General features: G+C 46.8%; 1 protein-coding gene across 2 annotated transcripts; it reads left to right on the plus strand.

The window, feature by feature from the left end:
- Positions 1-3,720: 3,720 nt before the first annotated feature.
- Positions 3,721-21,392, plus strand: LOC138791826 (CD209 antigen-like protein C). Of its 2 annotated transcripts, XM_069969252.1 has the most exons (8): positions 3,721-3,946; positions 5,714-5,812; positions 6,918-7,004; positions 7,957-7,998; positions 10,270-10,421; positions 11,622-11,734; positions 19,494-19,600; positions 20,940-21,022. In XM_069969252.1, exons 1-7 carry the CDS (start codon positions 3,898-3,900, stop codon positions 19,570-19,572), a joined length of 621 nt encoding a protein of 206 aa, XP_069825353.1. In that variant the 5' UTR covers positions 3,721-3,897; the 3' UTR covers positions 19,573-19,600; positions 20,940-21,022. The 2 variants fall into 2 exon arrangements, with proteins under 2 accessions (XP_069825353.1, XP_069825343.1); XM_069969242.1 differs by lacking the exon at positions 19,494-19,600 and having other exon boundaries at positions 20,940-21,392.
- Positions 21,393-22,177: the final 785 nt, after the last annotated feature.

The following is a 22,177-nucleotide window of genomic DNA, read 5'->3' on the forward strand; positions in this document are numbered from 1 at the left end:
TCCGCTAGAGGAATCCTATAGAAGTCAATGGGGCTTGAATTCTCATCAAATTCTTTTCCTATTCTGACAAGAATAGGCGAGGAATTTCAAGCAGAAAACTTTCCTCTTCAATTCCTCACTGAATACTCGCCCATTCCTCAGTGTGAACAAGCCCTTAAAGGGGTTATCCAGCGCTACAAAAACATGGCCACTTCTCCCCCTACTGTTGTCTCCAGTTCAGGTGTGGTTTGCAATTCAGCTCCATTTACTTCAATGGTACTAAGTTTCAAAACCCCACCCAATCTGGAGACAACAGTAGGGGGAAAGTGGCCATGTTTTTGTAGTGCTGGATAACCCCTTTAAGCTGGATATTTGTTGTTTCATGATCCACTTCAGGAGTGTGCTAAGACCAGAATGGCAGAACTCCTTGGATGGTCTAGGTCCTGGGCCAATAACATTTGATTATTATTGTGTTTTTATTGCCATTGTTACAGATCCATACAGATTGTATTTTATATTTAAAAGTGATTTAAATAAAAAAAAAAAAACATGTTTCTGTTTTTTCATACCTTGATCTATTAACTTGTTGAGGGTCTTATGGTTCGTTTACACATGCAGATTTATCTGACCAATTTTGGAAGCCAAAGTCAGGAATGGACTTCAAAAGGCAGGGAATCTCAGTCTTTCCTTTATGACCTGCACCCTGTTTATAGTCTGTTCCTGGCTTTGGCTTCAAAAATCTGTCAGATAAATCTCTCTGTGTAAACACACCATTAGGCAGCTTTAGGCTATGTTCACACTACGTATCTTTCCGGCCGTAGTGCGAACCGCGAATATACGCCCGTAGTTTTGAGGTTGATGCGTTCGCTTGAAAGTATACGATATACGGCCGCACAGTGCACACTACTTATGAGCTTACGGCCGGATCGTATACGGCGCTGTGAAAAATGAACAAGACTATTGTTTGAGGACGGAAATGTTCTAACTCACGGCCGTGGATTTCCATGCAGTCCCGTACGGAGTGCTTATTTCAGCCAAATTGAACGTGATTTTAGATTCAAAAGGTTCTGTGTGGTTTATGGGGCTGGGCGAAGATTTCCAAGTAAATGACCTGTCTCAGATCGCTTCGAAACAAGCTAGGGAAGCATAACTCTACTACAGGCGCATGTTCGCGGTTCGCCCGCATGTTCGCAATCCGGCCGCATGTCTATTTTTCCCACGGCCGTACTTTCAGCCGCACATGTACGGCTGCGTACGAACTACGGCCAGACTCATACGTAGTGTGAACACAGCCTTAATTATATACTCGGGAAAATACGTATTTAATACACTGACGATTTTGCAAGTTTGATCACCTACAAAGAGAGGTCTGTACTTTCTATTGTATGTTCACTTTGACTGTAAGAGACAGCGGGGGACATTTATCAATGCCTTATTTTTGGGGAATAATTGCTTTTTTCACCCATTTTTGGTCTAAGTTCTATTTATGAACCATTATTCGACAGGTGAATATTTTTAGATGCAACTTTTTTTTAATCTGCCTGTTTTAAGTATTCACCCAAAAGTTCACATAATCTGGGATTAGCGCCCAGTTTATCATTTACGACTTTTTAAAACGTTGCATAAACAGTTTACGTCTGGTCGGAACCAGGTGAATAAAACTGCGCAATTTTTTCATAGTTGCGCCTTTTTATTTAGATGCATTTACTATGGCAGTACTACGTTTTAATGAATCAGTCACAAGAAATTAGAACAAACTACACACCGATCCCCATTAGAATAGTTGCACTTATAAGACTCCTTAGTAAATGTCCTTCATAATCTTTAAAAGAAAATCCAAAGGATATAAGCACATCATATAGATTGTATTACTCCTTCGGGAACGATCTAAAATCATTTACCAGAATACAAAGAACGATAGTCATTAGTTACGATAGCAATTATGATCAGTCATACACTCTAGTATACAGACAATCGTAATTACGAACGAATGATGTGTACATACAGCGAAAGATTTGCAAACAATTAGTGAATGATTAAAGTGTCACTGTCTTCAATTTTTTTATTTTTTTTTGCAGAAATCAATAATACAGGCGATTTTTAATTGGGTTTATTAGCCGAAAATGCATTTTTATCATGAGAAAGCAGTTTGAAGCTCTCCCCCTGTCTTCATTGTTCTCTATGGAGAGGGGAGGGGTGGAGGGAGATGAGGCACTAAAACAGGACAAAAAAGAGTTAATTTACAGCTACATCACTGGGCTATCTCCTCTGAAGTCAGCACTAACCTCTCTGACCTCTATATACCGGCTTTCATACAGCTCCTACAGTGTAATCCTGTGTTCTCTGCTCTCTGCTGCCAACTAATCTCCCTCCTTCCTCCTCCCCCTCCCCTCTCCATAGAACAGACAGGGGCACGTCTGATGCAGCAAGACATGATTTCCTGATAATGAGCAGTGGATGAGAGAGATGAGGGGGGGGGGGACCTGGGGAAAGTCTTTTTGAATGCAGATAATGGCATATTTGCCTTATAAACCCAATTACAAAGTTTCATACAATTGCCTGGACTATTGATTTCTGCAAAAAAAAAAAAAGACAGTGACACTTTGTCAATGATTTTATGGTCAGCTCAAAAGATGTGATCAGTGACACAGGAACGGCTTTTCATTAGTGGTTTGATGGTTGCCGCCATACACACAGAAGCATTATCGCTTAGATTTGAACAATATAATGGTTTTTCACACTATAATGTAATAGGGTCCTTACTGTAGAAGGAATTTCCCTATCAACAGGGGAAGACCAGTAGACTGCAGAAAAGAGACCTAGCGGTTGCCACTTTACCGCTTATTATGGGTTAAGGAGCGACTTACAAAAATGTTAGGACTATCGTATGGAGGGAAGTTGTTTGAAACGTCGATGACCATTTAATTTCAGAATAATAATTTTTGCTAATGCTAGATAAAAGATAAATACTGTACCTGTATACTGTACCTATAAGCACAATGGATCACTGATTGATCAGGAGTTCTATCCTTTACTACAGTGGTGGGGAATCTAAAAAGTACAATTCCCATCCTGCCTGGACAGCCAAAGCTTAAAGAGATTGTCCAGGAAAAATTGACTTGTCCCCTATCCACAGGATAGGGGAAAAGTAAGAGATCTCTATACGCCTTCCCCTCCGGCTTCTTTGTTATGAATATAGCAAAAGGAGCGGCATGACCCGCAGCTCAGTTCATTCCTATGGAGCTGCCAGAAACAGCCGAGTAAGCCGAAAGAGTGTTGCACTTGTCTTTCTCCGGCATCACCATAGGAATGAATAGAGACGCGGGTCACATGCTGTAACTGTGGCTGTATTCATAACAAAGAAGTCGGGGGCCTGATATGGAAAACGGCGGCGGGGGTACGGAGGTCGGACCCCCCACGATCTCTTATTCTTCCTCTATCTGGACAAGCTCTTGATGGGAATAGTAGTGTTGCAATGGTTGGAGGGCTGCAGGTTCCTGACCACTTCTTTAGTGCTGAGTGGTGAGGATGTGTACTGTATAGTCTGTGCAGTATATATGTATCTGATTTATTTTTAGACTTGCTGTCATAGTGCTATACATGTCTGTAGGAATGATGGTAGTCATGAGGATAGATATAGCGGTACATCCTGTACTGTGGCGATTGTGAAACCACTGTGTGTTACCGTACTGGTGACCACTGCTTGGAGATTTTGTAATTTTTTCGGGAGTTTCATTACATCTCAGTAACATCTGCCACCCGGTAGGCGCTCACTTTTATTTTCTATGAGGTCTCCCATGTTTCTAAGAACAGATATCTTCATGTGCCAGGGGGCCTAGAGACACCCAATCCCGACCAGGACGTATAATACCATTATTACAGGATACAGCAGAAAACCGCACATCTGGCAGCCTGACAATGAGGAATAAAGAGAAGAGGAATATGCATGGTCACACAGACAGGAAAGGTAAATTATACCAAGTCATACAAATAGTCTAGTAGTGTTCACTTCATTGTAAATTTGGATCTTTGTGGTGTCACTTTGTGCATTATCCTGAGCTACGGAGCTGTATTCATAATTCTGCTAGTGGGGAACAATTGAATTATTAATCCAGATGTATTAATCTGAGACAATTATTGGTCTGATTTTTTTTTTTGTCCCAGACGGATATCAACCAATCACAGCTCATGGTGAGAAATGAAAGCTGATCTGTGATTGGTTGCCATCTGTCTTAATGTTTCCTTTCCCTTTCCCTTTCCCTTTCCTTTTCCTATTCCTATTCCTATTCCTATAGAGTGTCTGGTGGAAACAGCACAGTGTGTACAATGTACAGAGCATCAGGAATCACATTGAGACATGAGGAAATGCCATCATTATTGTGAGCGCAGCTCTGGAGTATAGAGAGTACCCTATGATCAGTACAGGATAGTTTATGTATATATACAGTGACATGGATCACAGCAGCAGAATAAAGAGTGCAGCTCTGGAGTATAATATAGAGTGTACCCCAGGATCAGAACAGGAAAGTTTATGTAGGTAAATAGTGATTAGTATCACAGTGGTAGAATAATGAGTGCAGCTCTGGATTTTATTTCAATGAAACTGAGCTGCAATACCACAGCTAAGAATGCAGCTATGTTTTTCTTATCTTGAATACATATGCTCTAACATAAACCACGGATAGATCGGTGCCGGCACGGGGAAGCCGGTGCCGCGGCCCATTTTTTGAACCGCAACCTGGTTCCCATGTACGGGGCCACTCTATACACGGGTACCGGGCTGGGGCTGAAGCACTGGAGGCGAGCCGGCCTGCCCCCTGTGGGAGGAATCCCCCACCCCTCTATAACGCGCCTCCATTGATTCTAACAGAGCCGCGTCATAGAGGGGTGGCTTCAGCCCCGGCCCGGTACCCGTGGATAGAACAGCGCCGTACACAGGAATCGGGCCATGGTTAAAAAAATGGACAGCGGCACCGGCTTCCCCGGTGCAGATCTATCCGTAGTCATGTTAAGGCAAATGTCCCTGATGGTCGCTTTAAAGTTCTAATACTTTGAAAACTAACTTTACTTATAACCTTGATAACAGTAAGCTAATATTTTCTTTCCTGCACTGTAGCACTGACTTGAATACAGTTCCAATAAACCAAATGGCAGACCAGTCGGTCACATACTGCTAAACATGACACTTGTCTCTTACCTATGTGTCTGTAGTGTCTTAAGTTATTGATAATTACCAGGGATGAGCAAAGTGAAGCATCTCTAGAGTGACAACTAGCTCAGCCAATCAGTGACTGAGCTGGGACAATGCCGCAACCAGTGATTGGCTGAGTAGGCTGTCACTCTTGTCTGGAGAGTGACAGCCTGCTCAGCGAATCACAGGCCGCGGCATTGTCGGCAGATATGTGCGCCGCCGTGAGCGGGTACTAGCGACGGAATCCGCTGGAACTTATCTGTGCGGATTCCATAGTGTCAACATTTGGGCGGACAGCAGAATCTGACCTAGCATAGAATGGAGCCTTTGGGACGGGCAGAGAGTGAAGTGGGAGCGAGTGGTGGAATCTGCAGGATGTTATCTGCGCAAATTCTGTAGTGTGAATGCACCCTAGGTCTGCATGGGAGTTGAATTCCCAAAACACCAAGAAAGCATTATTATAGTCTGCTAAACGTCTAACAAACCTCCATTAACTTCCTCAGGAAAATATAATTTCTAGCTAATAATGTTTCTAATTTTCAGATTTCTCTGCCGATGACGACACGTATGTGAATATTGAGGAGCTAGAAAATGGAGCCAAATTGTTCAGATCTGTGGGAACCAAGAAAGCAACAAATAAGAGTAAGAGCCTGTTTAATGTTATGTAGGAATCTTGTGTAAGCTTGTGGGTCTAGGAAACAAAGGAAATTGCAAAACTCATTTCAAAATCTATTTCAGAACTTCCAGTCCCTGTTCTCCCCGACACGTCAGGGTGGTCATATGGACGTCAGGCCTCATAGCAGCTACTCAGATCTTTACATTTCTTGCTGGTGATAGGAGATAGATGGCTTCCCATATATATATATATATATATATATATATATATATATATATATATATACAGTATATATATATTTTTTTTTTTTTTTTTTTTTTAATGCTGTCACCCCCCTCCCCCAATTAGAGAGCTTACTATACCATATATCTATATTCCCAGTGGTGTAGCTACCATAGAGTTAGGGTAGGCAGCTGCTATGGGGCCCATGCAGGAGGGGAACCAGGGGACGCACAGGGAAGATAAGAGCTGTCCTGTGTCCGTCTGCTTAACCCTTTATGTACTGCAGTGTGTAAGTGACCCAGTGTTCACTTACCTACTGCAACATAAAAAAGGGTTAATAAGCAGAGGACAAGATCTCTGCTTCACTGCTCTGATAACCCCTGACCTCTGTTCTCCGGCTGCTGCAATCAAGTAGGAAAATGTGCTCCATGCAGATGTTGGGGGTTCTCAGTGCACAATCAGGGAAGCAGTGATCTCCTTGTCTTTCTCTTTTTACCTTTTTTTTTGTGTTGCAGCATGTAAAAGAACATTGGGTAACTTACACACAGCAGTACATAAGGGGTTAAGTAGAAGGTAGTTTGCTTCTGCACCTATGTATTTAACAATAAGGGCTCCTAATGGGCCATTATCGTTAAATACAGTGGACTGACAGAGCAAGCAGGCATTGACTCTCTACTCTGCCTGTCTGCCTGTCACTTTTGTAGCTGCAGGCAGGACTCTGATTTGGAGATTTTTTTCTGCCACATCACTAAGCCTATACATTTACATTCACGTACTGTAGACATCTGCTGGAAGTTTGTTCTTTTTACTACTATTTCAGTAAAATAATATTTTCTGCCAATGCTTTTGATGTCGTCCGTGTTAACCTATCCGTTATTATTGTGCCGATATTCTTCTTGTTTATTTCAGAAAATCGGGTAATTCTAGCAGCTCTCATCCTTCTTACTATATTATTCCTCATTTTGGCTGCCATGTCAGGTCTCCTGTTACGATACTGTAAGTGTTGGTGACTATATATTGTTTTATAAGAGAATTATAAGCTAATATCTATTTTTCAGTATTATGTGGAATAAAGTATGGGTCCAGTAATCCCCGGAAGTATATACTAATTATTACATAAAGCGAATGCTCTATGCTGTTTATTAGCTGCATTCACATGTAGGCTGAACGTGGTTGCACATCAAGTTCAAATGGGGTAAAGTTGGAAACTGAAATACTGCAGCCCTTTACTTCCTCCCTGCTGATGTAAACTGCAGAAGCTGTAGGAGGAAGGTGTGGATAAAGAATCTTCAATATATTCCCCAATTTAGGAAATTTCAAGCTGTATCTTCATATGAATAGTGAACATTCTAGTTATTAAAGTCCTGTGATTACAGCAGCCGTGGCAAAATAAATAAATAAATAAATAAATAAATAAATAAATCTGTAGGTGCATAGTAATAGGGAAGAGGGAAAGTGGGATGACTAGTGTAATGTCAGCATACAAGTTGGTTGGATCTTCCACTGTATATGTAGCATGTCATACACTCTTTTAGTGAGTAAGATATATTATATGGTGTTGGATGGTTTCGCCAACCAGGCATGATAAGTAGTGGAGTATAACTACGAATAATTGACTACAATGCTTTCTAACTTGTGGATGAAGTCGATATACTTATATAAGGCATGTGCACAGGCGTTGTTATAATAAACAGCACCGCTCCCGTTTCTGGTATCTCGGCCCATTCATATGAATACTAAACATTGACCATGGAGAAAGACTCATACAGCCAGCATAGAACCTGAACCATAGAAACTCTACCCATTGAGATGTCCACCAAACACATCATTTTATCCAAAGGAGGTGACAAAAACTATGGTCCTGGGGGGCTGGAAGGACAGAGTCCTATCTTTAATATGGCCAATGATAAACTGTACATTGAATACTGATCTGCCATTTACTCTATAGATTTGACAGCACGTGAAGCAATATCACAGCTGAAGAATCAAGGTAAGTGTCCTTCCACCTCACAGACTGTATTTGTTAGTGGATTCCTTAGTCGCGCATGTGTAAAATGCTGTCAGGGAGATCATGGTTTTCCACACATTTTCTCCTAGCTCGCCAAAAATGGTGTAGTTGTGGTGTGCCCCCAATGTGGTGTTAATTTGGAGGAACGGCCGGTCACTTGCCAGGTGTTGTAGTGTGACACCACTTCTATGGTGGATGGCCGAGATACAGCCAGACCTTAGGTTTTTGTCACGTGACGCCAGTGCCTGGTGGGCACACAGGTGTAATGGCACGCCGGCTTTTAGTTGATAAGGCCAGTTGTACCCTTTTCTCCTGTGGTCAGTGTCCTGCTGGGTTGCTACTGGGTGCCTTGGGGTTATGTAGTCACGGATGATGTAGTCATGGATAGCCAGAGTGGTATTGTGACCCTCCCAGATAGTAGGACCCACCAGCCACAGAAAGGGGAAGTGACCCAAGGTTGAAGTGTGTGTGCTTTGTCATGGTGGCGAATAATCACAGACTCTTGAAATAAAGTTAAGTTGGTTTACTACTTGTAAATGCACAGCAAATAATACAGAAAGTCTCTGAGATACACTTAACAAAGTTCTGATGAACACTTGATAAGAGATTGACCAAATCTGTAGAATAAGTGCAGTGTAGGATATAGTAGTGTTGGTTGAGTTGTGCTGAGTAATACAAGAGGTAGAGTAGCAGAGAGGAAAATTCTGTGAGAGTCTCAACCCATGTAGTAATGTGTTCTGCCGGGATGTTTGAGGATGAGGTAGAATACTTGTAAGAAGAATGAGAATAAGAATAAGAAGAACACCTGTGCCAGTGTATTGTCCTTTGACTTCAGTTTTCACACCACCTTATGCCCACTAGACTTGGACAAACCTTCCTAATGGGTGACACAGGCCCCAGACCTTTTTACCTGGGATGAGCGGAATGCTGAGGGTTTCCTGCTGGCACCTATGCTGCGAGAGAGAGTTCATAGGCTACTGCAACTTTGCTCTGTCCGGATCAGTTCCTGGCTCTGTGGTGCTAGTATGGATACTGTCCTGCACTGTGACTTCTCCTTGTCCTTAGCGTGGGTTGAGGTTATCTTTGCCTTCCTTAAAAAGGGTTTAACAGTGCATAGTGCTTTGGAATACTACTGGTAACAAAGTTGGTGACAGTGATATGTCCTGCGTCCTACCCATTCAGGGTACTGACTAAGACTGATCTGAACTTTAGATACAGGGACCTGGCAGAGGGCCAGGGCCCAGGTAGGACCACTGTGGAGAGCTATCTGGCTTGCGTCCTTCCTCCACAATGTCCAGAACGAATAGCCTCTGCTCCTCCCCACCCATGGGACTAACTTCCTCTACAGCGTGTATGGTGCGCTGCGATTGGGTGAAAGAGTGCAATAGAAGAGGAAAGGAGGGAGATGATAGGAAAGAAGAAAACAGAAATCCTACTGGTCTACAGATTCTGCTGACACATAAACACAATAACCCTTTGCAATCCTTCACCTGTGCAGCTTCCATATATACATACACAATACAGCGACATTGAGTGGCTAACTCTTAATACTACTTTTACCACAATAAGAATACAAAAAGTACAGGCTTTTGCGAAGGGTTTATATAACTGTAACACCCCTAGTGGAATACCATACAGTGACTTAAAGGGGAACTATCACCAGGTTAGACGAATTTAACCTGATATGTCCTTTTTGCACATGAGATGCTGAGGAGGAAGGTATGTCTGTTACCTTCCTACTCTGCGCTGTTCTGGTGCAATTAGTTGTGTTCCCCACAGTCCAGTGAGACCATTAGGAGCACTGCCCGACACCATAGTTCTGATCCGCCCCCACTAGGCCCACTCATTTCTAATGATAATGAATGGAGAGGGCCGGATTGGCACTATGGAGACGGGCACTGTTTCTAATGCACCCCCCTCCCTAATAACTTGCTTGCCCAGCAAGCCTTTAGATGTTGGCAGTGCATCGCTGGCTTACTTCTTTAAAAAGACTTCCTGAGAGCAGCGAGTCTTCACAAGTAATCAGGTGTGCATAGCAAGGCGCAAGAGGAGGCCATGCCTTTTTCCTGCCTTACCATGCCCTACCCAAACAGTTATCTGGCATCTGGATAACAGCTGGTGTACATCATGGAGAAGGTAAGGACCTGTGCTGTCTCCATGGCGTATGCCACCGGCTCAAGCTTGATAAATCTGTGAGCAAATCTGATAAGTTGACATGTGAACTTAAACCGCAATATTCCCAACTATTCCTAGAGAATAACTGCACACCGTGCCCTGACGGCTGGAAAAGGGTCGGCTCCTCCTGTTACTATGTCTCTGAGGAAGAAATAACCTGGGAGGAGGCTCGAGATGAATGCTACAAAAATAACTCAGTTCTTGTAATAATAAAAGACAAGACTGAACTGGTAAGAGCTGTATACAGGAATCCACAATTATCTTAAGGTATCCTTCCCAATACAAAGTAATAATAGATTTTAAAGCGTATCTGCAAATATTCTCCAATATATGGAAATGAAAACCGCTGCACTTAGTGCCATCTTGGTAACGGTAGTGCTGGCGCTGCTCACTGTCTTGGGCTTGGTTCTCGGCTTCATTCCTTGCTCGTCTCAGGTCTGCTGGGATTTAGAGGGCCAGTGTCAATCCACCTCTTTCTATTTACAGTTGTTCCACTTGTCCCCTCTTGCCTGAGCATTTTTGCATTCTTGTATTGCTACTCCACTGCCATTACATGTATCTTGTCCTGTGCCTGTCCCTTGGATTACTTTTGCTTGCCTAACCCTTACTGTAGCATTTGCCTCTTCCATTGCCTGTCTGACTTGCCCTGATCCTATGCATGATTGAATGATTGACCACTGCTGTCTTGCATGGGTAGACTCACAGGAGAATAAGTGTAACAGCCACGGTGGCGTCCCATACTCCGAACCTCAGTTGCCACTTCCCCAGCACTTCCCAGTCACTATGGCCCCAGCGGTCGCCAGAGCCCAGGTGCAGGGGCCCGGCACGTCCGCTACTTTGGGCCCGCAGGGCACCCTACATGTCCGTGCTCCTGCCCAGCCTCCTCTGTGCCGGTGCGTGAATGTCCGCCTCCTAGAGTGAGTTGATTTGAAGAGACAATATGTCCCTAATGGGTTATTGCACTTAAACAGTTCCCTATAAATTTGTGCACCTCCCTGACCCCATGCATGCCCATAGTGTGTGGTCCCAGCTGCCCGTGATTCCTGCTTGCGGTTCCTGCCGCCTGTGGTTCTAGCCGTGTGTCCTGCTGGGTACCTTCTGACTGTAGAGCTGTGGATTGCCTGCGTAACAAGTCCATCCTGCCTTGCGGTGGGCACCGGTGAAGACCAGCAGCCCCTTAGATTCCGCTCCCTGGTGCTGCTTACGTCATCGCTAGCAGTAGTACAGCGGATCCACGACTCCAATCGTTACAATAAAGAAAATGACACCGGGTGGGAGGGAAAAGATCTAAGCCAGAAGAGATCCAATAGGTGATAATGTAGTCATGTAGTTCACAGGAAGTTAGTTTCACAGGAGAGACTAACATCCTCTCTATACATAAGATCATGTAACTGGTACCTGTACTTACTTCATTTTTTATAATTTTCTAGGATACTTTGAATAAGTTAATAAAGAATGACACAAGATACTGGATTGGACTCACACGATACCCAGAAGCATCTATAATCTGGAAGTGGCTAGATGGGACACAACTCACCTTTAAGTAAGTGCTAAGTAGGAGGCTTCATATGTCTCAAGGGAAAAGTGGACATTAACATTATTGAGAATAGTGTTAAAATACCTGTGTGTGAACCAAAGGCCCATGCAACACATAAAAAGTAGGATCCACCTAAGAGCTGGGAGAGACTCTTTTCGCAACAAGTACAATGGTACATGGAGGCACCTGTAAAGAGGCTGGGTGTTATTGTTCTGCAGTTCTGCTATGGTTTTGGTCTGGGTGTTATTGTTCTGCAGTTCTGCTATGGTTTTGGTCTTGGTTTTTTCACAGGCACGAGGGGTCAGTACTGACGTGTTCATTTTCTATAGTGAGCTGTAATAGATCTGCTGAGGTTTACATAAAGTCTGGAGATGTAGTAGTGTACAGGATAAGGGCCCTTGCACACTACGAAAATTACGCGAATAACTTGCCGCGAATTCCATCGCTCGCCCCCACGTTTAACCACTTGAAGAAGTTACACCAGTCCCATAGGCTCTATTCTATGGTCAGGCGGATTCCGTTGTTCGCTCAAAGACATGTCAATTCTTTGGGCAGATGGTTGAATCTGCGAGAACGTAGTATGGAGTCTATGAGGCGGGCCAGAGTCAAACGGGAGACGGGGGGGGGGGGGGGCGGGGGCATCGCCGGAATTTGCGGCAAGTTATCCGTGTGATTTCTGTAGTGTGCAAGAGCCCTTAAGGAGAACCAATCATGGGCGAATTTTTTTTTTTCCCTTTAATTAGATTAAAATTGTTATTTTATTAATATTTGTAATTTGAATTAATTACTTTTAGGGCCGCGTTTTCGCAATATACTTATTTTCTTTTCCTGGCTCTTTTCAAAAGAGCCAGCGTGCGACAGGAAGCTCCCGGCATGCCGAGCGGCGGGAAGGGCGCCCATGAGACTTTGCCACCGCTCTGTAAATACACAGTGATCCCGTGCTATACAGCGCGAGATCGCTGTGTATGAATGTCCTAACTGGGTCTATTAGTCTATTCCTAAAGATACAGACTGCCTGTGCAGTCTGTATCTTATGCTTTTACCTAATCCTGTATAGCGGAGCAGTAAGGCCGGGGGCGGTCATCTTGATGACGTCAGTGGTGCGTTCCAGCGCTGGAATGCAAGGGACGTAATCAAGATGGCGCCCGGCTTTACTGCACCGCTACAGAGGAGTGGGTAAAGTATAAGATACAGACTGCACAGGCAGTCTGTATCTTCAGAAATAAACTTCATGAAGATACAAACTGCCTTTGCAGTCTGTATCTTATACTTTACCTACTCCTCTGTAGCGGTGCAGTAAAGCCGGGCGCCATCTTGATTACGTCCCTTGCGTTCCAGCGCAGGAACGCACCACTGTGACGTCATCAAGATGGCCGCCCCCGGCCTTACTGCTCCGATATACAGGATTAGGTAAAAGCATAAGATACAGACTGCACAGGCAGTCTGTATCTTCAGGAATAGACTTAGGGACAGAGAATCTTTTGTTATAGGGACAGTTAATTTCAGGTGATTGGTTCTCTTTAAGGATGAAACCTTAACAGCAATAATTTCTTCTTTACTTTAAACTTCTAGCAATGCAACATAGCAGGTTTTCCCACAATGCAGTGCAAATTAGAAATATAGAAGATTGTTGTTGGCAAAAAGAGAGTCCCCCCTGGTCTATCTTGCCTGCCCATTTAGTATTTCCTTTCTTATTATCTTCAGCAGGCCCGCATCTGCCATGAGGCGAAGTGAAGTCTTCGCCTCAGGCGGCAGCTCTTAGGACCCTGCAGGGGACGGCACTGGCCGCCCCTGCACAGTGAGCTTTCATGCATATATTATATGCATGGCCGCTCACTGACTACAGGAGCAGAGAGATCAGCCATAGACTGATGTCTCTGCTCCTGTAGTATTCCGGGGCGTGCTACGCTAATAGCGTACCGCCCACGGAATATACGTGCAGAAGCAGGGACTCCAGTGTGATGTCGGCAGGCTCGGACTGGACCACCGGGGGGCCCGCCCCCCTTTGAAGGGCCCTGTGCTGGAGGTGGGCCTCCTGTTAAGCCTCTCCCTATAATCGGGAGATCAAGGGGCCCTCAGCTGCCTTTCATGGTCCTCTAGTGATAGAAGAACGGCAGCAGGGCCCCTTCTTTCTCTCCACTAGTGTAAACTCATGGGCCCCCCCTCCCCCTGCACTGAAGTGGTATGGTCCAGTCCTAATCCACCCCCGGATTGGCTCTCTTCCTGCCTGTCACTAGAGGCTCCCTCTGTCCCCACAGGAAACAAACCCTCACATGTGGCAGCAGGAAGAGGCAGAAAGCTGCACAGGGAAGCAGCAGCAGGGCCCCCTTCATCCCCCCTCCCCCTGCAGTCATGTCTCCCCCTCCTGCTGCTCTGTGCTGTCAGTGCCGGGGAGAAGGGGGAGAGGCTGCAGGCTGCACAGAAGAAGGTGGAGATGGAGACTAATGGAGGCCCTGGAGCTTCCTGCATATAGTCAGTGTGAGTTTCTGTATATTTGTGTATCCTTGTCATCTGTGTAGTGTGGCTATCTGTGTAGGTGTAGTGTGGCTATCTGTGTGTGTGTCTGTGTAGTGTGGCTATCTGTGTGTGTGTCTGTGTAGTGTGGCTATCTGTGTAGTGTGGCTATCTGTGTGTGTAGTGTGGCCGTGTGTGTGTCTGTAGTGTGGATATCTGTGTGTGTAGTGTGGCTATCTGCGTGTGTCTGTGTAGTGTGACTATCTGCGTGTGTGTGTGTGTGTGTGTCTGTGTAGTGTGGCTATCTGTGTGTGTGTGTGTCTGTGTAGTGTGGCTATCTGTGTGTGTATGTAGTGTGGCTATCTGTGCGTGTGTGTGTGTAGTGTGGCTATCTGCATGTGTCTGTGTAGTGTGACTATCTGCATGTGTGTGTAGTGTGGCTATCTGCGTGTGTGTGTGTGTGTAGTGTGGCTATCTGCGTGTGTGTGTAGTGTGGTTATCTGTGTGTGTCTGTGTAGTGTGGCTATCTGTGTTTGTGTGCGTCTGTATAGTGTGGCTATCTGTGTGTGTCTGTGTAGTGTGTGTGTCTGTGTAGTGTGGCTTTGTCTGTAGTGTGGCTATCTGCGTGTGTCTGTGTAGTGTGGCTATCTGTGTGTGTGTGTGTCTGTGTAGTGTGTGTGTCTGTGTAGTGTGGTTATCTGTGTGTGTCTGTGTAGTGTGGTTATCTGTGTGTGTCTGTGTAGTGTGGCTATCTGTGTTTGTGTGCGTCTGTATAGTGTGGCTATCTGTGTGTGTCTGTGTAATGTGTGTGTCTGTGTAGTGTGGCTTTGTCTGTAGTGTGGCTATCTGCGTGTGTCTGTGCAGTGTGGCTATCTGTGTGTGTGTGTGTCTGTGTAGTGTGTGTGTCTGTGTAGTGTGGCTATCTGTGTGTCTGTGTAGTGTGGCTGTAGTGTGGCTATCTGCGTGCGTCTGTGTAGTGTGGCTATCTGTGTGTGTCTGTGTAGTGTGTGTGTCTGTGTAGTGTGGCTATCTGTGTGTGTCTGTGTAGTGTGGCTACCTGTGTATGTAGTGTGGCTACCTGTGTATGTAGTGTGGCTACCTGTGTATGTAGTGTGGCTATCTGCGTGTGTAGTGTGGCTACCTGTGTGTGTGTAGTGTGTGTGTGTGTGTGTGTGTAGTGTGGCTATCTGTGTGTCTGTGTAGTGTGGCTACCTGTGTATGTAGTGTGGCTATCTGTGTGTGTAGTGTGGCTACCTGTGTATGTAGTGTGGCTATCTGTGTGTGTGTGTGTAGTGTGGCTACCTGTGTATGTAGTGTGGCTACCTGTGTGTGTAGTGTGGCTATGTGTGTGTGTGTGTGTGTGTGTGTAGTGTGGCTACCTGTGTGTGTAGTGTGGCTACCTGTGTGTGTGTGTGTGTAGTGTGGCTACCTGTGTGTGTAGTGTGGCTATCTGTGTGTGTGTGTAGTGTGGCTATCTGTGTATGTAGTGTGGCTACCTGTGTGTGTAGTGTGTGTGTGTGTGTGTGTGTGTGTAGTGTGGCTATCTGTGTGTGTGTGTGTGTGTGTGTGTGTGTGTAGTGTGGCTATCTGCGTGTGTCGATATTGGACAAATACGGCTGATAATTGTTTCGTGCAATAGGGCCTTAAGAGCCGGGTAGTGCCCTTGAAGTATGTGTCAGTGTGTGTTTGTTTGATTAGATGTATGTATGTAAGGTGTGTGTGTATGTCAGTGTGTATCTGTGTATGATTAGATGTATGTATGTAAGGTGTGTGTATCTCAGTATGTGTACATGTGTACAATGTCAGATTATTCCTTAATCCGAATGTACTATCAGATTTATGTAAAAAAAATTACACTGTACTAACATGAAAGGTTTGGCATCGGTTATGTACAGTATATGTGTGTAGGGTGGGCCCCTAGAATCAATTTCCCTGGTGGGCCCAGGGACCCCAGTCCGACACTGGATGCCGGACTCCCTGCTTCTGCACTATAGGAGCGCCCCCTGCTGTCAGCTGTGTCTGTGTCCTTATTAGGAGGCTCAGAGCAGGGAACTATCAGTTCTCTGCTCTCTGCCATTCACTTCTAGATCGCAGGCTGTCTTAGTGCTGCGATCTAGAAGTGATCTGGAGCAGCCAGTGATGTCTTCCTGGTCAGGCTGCTCCATGAGATCTGTGATCAGCCTGACCAGGAAGCGACCAGGAAGCGACCAGGAGGCCACAGGGACAGCGCGGGAAGGATTGGTAAGGTGAGGAGATGCTGGCCTGTTTTTTGTTTTACTTTGCTGAGATGGGGGGACACAGGAGATGGGGGCACTAAGGAGATGGGGGGACTCAGGAGATGGGGGGACTCAGGAGATGGGGGGACACAGGAGATGGGGGGACTCAGGAGATGGATGATACAGGGGGTGATTGTGGGGAGATGGGGGGACACAGGAGATGGATGATACAGGGGGTGATTGTGGGGAGATGGGGGGACACAGGAGATGGAGGGACACAGGAGATGGATGATACAGGGGGTGATTGTGGGGGGACACAGGAGATGGATGATACAGGGGGTGATTGTGGGGGGACACAGGAGATGGATGATACAGGGGGTAATTGTGGGGAGATGGGGGACACAGGAGATGGATGATACAGGGGGTGATTGTGGGGATATGGGGGACACAGGAGATGGATGATACAGGGGGTGATTGTGGGGAGATGGGGGGACACAGGGGGTGATTGTGGGGACTTGGGGGACACAGGAGATGGATGATACAGGGGGTGATTGTGGGGAGACACAGGAGATGGATGATACCGGGGGTGATTGTGGGGAGATGGGGGGGACACAGGAGATGGATGATACAGGGGGTGATTGTGGGGAGATGGGGGGGACACAGGAGATGGATGATACAGGGGGTGATTGTGGGGAGATGGGGGGACACAGGAGATGGATGATACAGGGGGTGATTGTGGGGAGATGGGGGGGACACAGGAGATGGATGATACAGGGGGTGATTGTGGGGAGATGGGGGGACACAGGGGGTGATTGTGGGGAGATGGGGGGGGGGGACAGGAGATGGATGATACAGGGGGTGATTGTGGGGAGACACAGGAGATGGATGATACAGGGGGTGATTGTGGGGAGATGGGGGGGACACAGGAGATAGATGATACAGGGGGTGATTGTGGGGAGATGGGGGGACACAGGAGATGGATGATACAGGGGGTGATTGTGGGGAGATGGGGGGACACAGGAGATGGATGATACAGGGGGTGATTGTGGGGAGATGGGGGGACACAGGGGGTGATTGTGGGGACTTGGGGGGACACAGAAGATGGATGATACAGGGGGTGATTGTGGGGAGACACAGGAGATGGATGATACAGGGGGTGATTGTGGGGAGATGGGGGGGACACAGGAGATGGATGATACAGGGGGTGATTGTGGGGAGATGGGGGGGACACAGGAGATGGATGATACAGGGGGTAATTGTGGGGAGATGGGGGGGGACAGGAGATGGATGATACAGGGGGTGATTGTGGGGAGATGGGGGGACACAGGAGATGGATGATACAGGGGGTGATTGTGGGGAGATGGGGGGACACAGGAGATGGATGATACAGGGGGTGATTGTGGGGAGATGGGGGGGACACAGGAGATGGATGATACAGGGGGTGATTGTGGGGAGATGGGGGGACACAGGGGGTGATTGTGGGGACTTGGGGGGACACAGGAGATGGATGATACAGGGGGTGATTGTGGGGAGACACAGGAGATGGATGATACAGGGGGTGATTGTGGGGAGATGAGGGGGACACAGGAGATGGAGGGACACAGGAGATGGATGATACAGGGGGGGATTGTTGGGGGGACACAGAAAATGGATGATACAGGGGGTGATTGTTGGGGGGACACAGGAAATGGATGATACAGGGGGTAATTGTGGGGAGATGGGGGACACAGGAGATGGATGATACAGGGGGTGATTGTTGGGGGGGACACAGGAAATGGATGATACAGGGGGTGATTGTTGGGGGGACACAGGAAATGGATGATACAGGGGGTAATTGTGGGGAGATGGGGGACACAGGAAATGGATGATACAGGGGGTGATTGTTGGGGGGACACAGGAAATGGATGATACAGGGGGTAATTGTGGGGAGATGGGGGACACAGGAGATGGATGATACAGGGGGTGATTGTGGGGAGATGGGGGGACACAGGAGATGCATGATACAGGGGGTGATTGTGGGGAGATGGGGGGGACACAGGTGATGGAGGGACACAGGAGATGGATGATACAGGGGATGATTGTGGGGAGATGGGGGGACACAGGAGATGGATGATACAGGGGGTGATTGTGGGGAGACACAGGAGGAATATGAGGAGATGGATGATACAGGGAGTGATTGTGGGGAGATGGGGGGACACAGGAGATGGATGATACAGGGGGTGATTGTGGGGAGATGGGGGGACACAGGAGATGGATAATACAGGGGGTGATTGTGGGGAGATGGGGGGACACAGGGGGTGATTGTGGGGACTTGGGGGACACAGGAGATGGATGATACAGGGGGTGATTGTGGGGAGACACAGGAGATGGATGATACAGGGGGTGATTGTGGGGAGATGGGGGGGACACAGGAGATGGATGATACAGGGGGTGATTGTGGGGAGATGGGGGGGACACAGGAGATGGATGATACAGGGGGTGATTGTGGGGAGATGGGGGGGACACAGGAGATGGATGATACAGGGGGTGATTGTGGGGAGACACAGGAGATGTATGATACAGGGGGTGATTGTGGGGATATGGGGGACACAGGAGATGGATGATACAGGGGGTGATTGTGGGGAGATGGGGGGACACAGGAGATGGGGGGACACAGGAGATGGATGATACAGGGGGTGATTGTGGGGAGACACAGGAGGAATATGAGGAGATGGATGATACAGAGGGTGATTATGGGGGACACAGGAGGAATATGAGGAGATGGATGATACAGGGGGTGATTATGGGGAGCACAGGAGGAATATGAGGAGATGGGAGGATTATGGGGGGCACAGGAGGAATATGAGGAGATGGGAGGATTATGGGGGGCCCAGGAGGAATATGAGGAGATGGTGAGACACAGGTGGGGGGGATTATGATGAGATTGGAGAATTATGAGGAGATGGGGGACACGGGGGATTATGACTACAGGAGGAGATGGGGGGATTATAACTGCCGGGGGGATTATGACTACATGAGGAGAATGGGGATTATAATAGTGTGGAGATGCAGAAGGGATCTTCTAAACTGTGGAGCCTAAAATGTCTGTCCAATAGATGCTGCGGGGACAAGTCATGGCTAACAGAAGTCTTCATGATGGAGTCGGATCCGAATGGAGAAGAAAAGAGAAAGTGAACAACTCTGATGAGAGAAGACGTCACCTGTGAGTCACTGGATGTAACTGTACCCTGATCACTATACTTAGTCACTGTGTGGGGGTAATGCTGGACTCTATACAGTGTTTTTTATTCAGCAGTAGCAGTACTGGTGGTATTGATCAGTCAGTGGTGGAATTTTTCCCTTGTAGTGGCAATATTGGTAATAGTATTTAGTCACTATGGAGTGCTGATATGCAGTCATTATGTGGTGGAATTATTTGGTGTTTATATGATGTTGATCTCAGTTGAGGGGGGGGGGGGCGCTATTTCAGTTCTCGCCTCAGGCAGCAGAAGAGCTAGAATCGGCCCTGATCTTCAGATAGATATATATTTTATGCTCCACAGCCACAACCATTTTAAGTTGCTGGCATCTCAGTAAAGACACTAAAAATCCACGTAGTGGGACACTGCACATACATATATAAACCACATAGTCCACACACATAGCGGGACACTGCACATATATAAACCAAAGTTGTCCTCATAGGGAAGAACAAATAATGGTTTGGCCAAATAATGGATAATGGTTTGGCCCACAATGCCCTGATTCATTGATTCTTAGGTTAAAGGGGTACTCCAGCAGGGGGGGGGGCATTTTTTTCCTGGGACAGGGGATGAGGTGGCTGAGGGAAAAGACGTCCACTCACCTCCCCGATTCCAGCGGCGGGTCCCACATGGCGGTGCTCCGTTCCCCGGTGCCCGGCCGCTTCCTGGTGTCTGTCGCGGGCCCGAGATGATACATCACTTGAAACGGATCCCGCTTCCATCACTGACTGGCTGAGCGGACCTGGTCTGTCACATCTCGGGGCCGCGTCAGACACCAGGAAGCGGCCGGGCACCGGGGACCGGAGTGCCGCGATACAGGACCCACCGCTGGAACCGGGGAGGTGAGTGGACATCGTTTCCCTTAGCCACCTCATCCCCGGTCCCAGGAAAAAAATGCCCCCCACCGGAGTACCCCTTTATTCCTCACATCCTTGTGGTAAAGGGATCCCCACACAGGTTATAATCACCCACTAAGATAAGTGATGTACGTGTAAAAACAGGTTCCTCTATTGTATGTATTTCATTGAAAGCCTTTACCTAGATTATAAGGGTATGTTCACAGTGAGTAATATAGACAGAATCCCGTGGCGGAGCTCTACTGCGCCTGCCTCAGGGTCTCTATGGGATGGCTCATGTGCTTCCGCTCCCGCCGCTCTCCTCTCATAGAATTGACATGTTATTTCTTTGAGCGGAGAGCGACAGAAGCTCTCCGCTCAACGCCTGATTTATCATACATTGGCTTATATCACATTTCCTTTTTTTCTGGAAAATTAATTGTTCTCATTAATTCATTTACAGCAACTGGGGAGAGGGTGAGCCCAATAACCTGAATGGTGAGAACTGTGGAGAAATCAGATTCGGACCCTGGAATGATACGCCCTGTACTGAAACACTGTTTTATGTATGTAAAAGATAAGAACATGCAGACAGCCATTCTACACCAAGCAATGGCGGAACATGGAGCTTCTGGGCCCTACCAGGGTCCCCACCTGCCAAGTACTATATAAAATACAGGTCATATATATATTTGACAGAGTGGCCTTTAAGCTAACCTAGGCACCAGTGCTTGAGTGTAACTGTCACCTTTACGCTATTGGAGTCGTGCCATATATTTATAACCTAACACCTGTATTGTATGATAAAAAATGTGGTTAAAAACACTTCATGCATTGTTCTTAAAGGGGTATTCCAGGCGGAAGGTGTTTTTTTTTTTGTATCGTCGGAAAAGGGTGAATGAAGACAATGGCGTCCACTTACCTCCTCTGCTCCAGCACTGGGGCTGCGCTCCCCCGGTTTCTGGCCAATTGAGGGAACTTGAGATGTGATGTTGGCACGTCTCGGTGTCCCATCTCTGCTGCTAAATGTCTGAGCGGGCTGGCCATTGTCACGTCAGAGACCAGGGGACCAAAGCAGTAAGATGTGGGCCCCAGCGCTGGAGCTGGGGAAGTAAGTGGATGTCATTGTCTTTATCTACCCCTACCCGCTTACTGAAAAAAACGCCTCCTGCCGAAGTACCCCTTTAACCCCTTTCCATGCATTGGTCTAATAATTTTTCAAGAGTTTTAGACAGCGTCGATTTTACAGTCACTAACATTCTGTAGTACACAAGTAACGCTGGAGTGGGGAAGGCCTTGGCCTTAGCAGCACACGTCTGTACAGTACACTTCGCAGGAGGAGGAGTAATACTATTGAACAACTCCCTTTCTGCCCCACCAGTCCCATCACTTTGTTGGTCTCAGAGGGTAGGCACTGTGCAGTGTCCCAGCACGAATGGGTTTTCACTTTATATCTATGCTATTTGGTATGGTGCTGGAAAGGTTTAGTGGCCACTGCAAAGGCTTGTTTTATGTTGCCCCCCAGTGCTCAAGTCTGGTATTATGTCTCATCTTACCCTCATTCTGCTATGTATATTGCTTTATTCATATGTTGATCACATGGTGTGGTGATGCAAAAGGCTTAGTGTCACGTGACTTTCCCCGGCTGCCATAGTAACTCCAATAGCCGTCGAGCTTTTGGATGGGGTTTTTAGGTCACTT

The sequence above is a fragment of the Dendropsophus ebraccatus genome, chromosome 1 (assembly GCF_027789765.1).
Source record: "Dendropsophus ebraccatus isolate aDenEbr1 chromosome 1, aDenEbr1.pat, whole genome shotgun sequence".
Taxonomy (NCBI): Eukaryota; Metazoa; Chordata; class Amphibia; order Anura; family Hylidae; genus Dendropsophus; species Dendropsophus ebraccatus.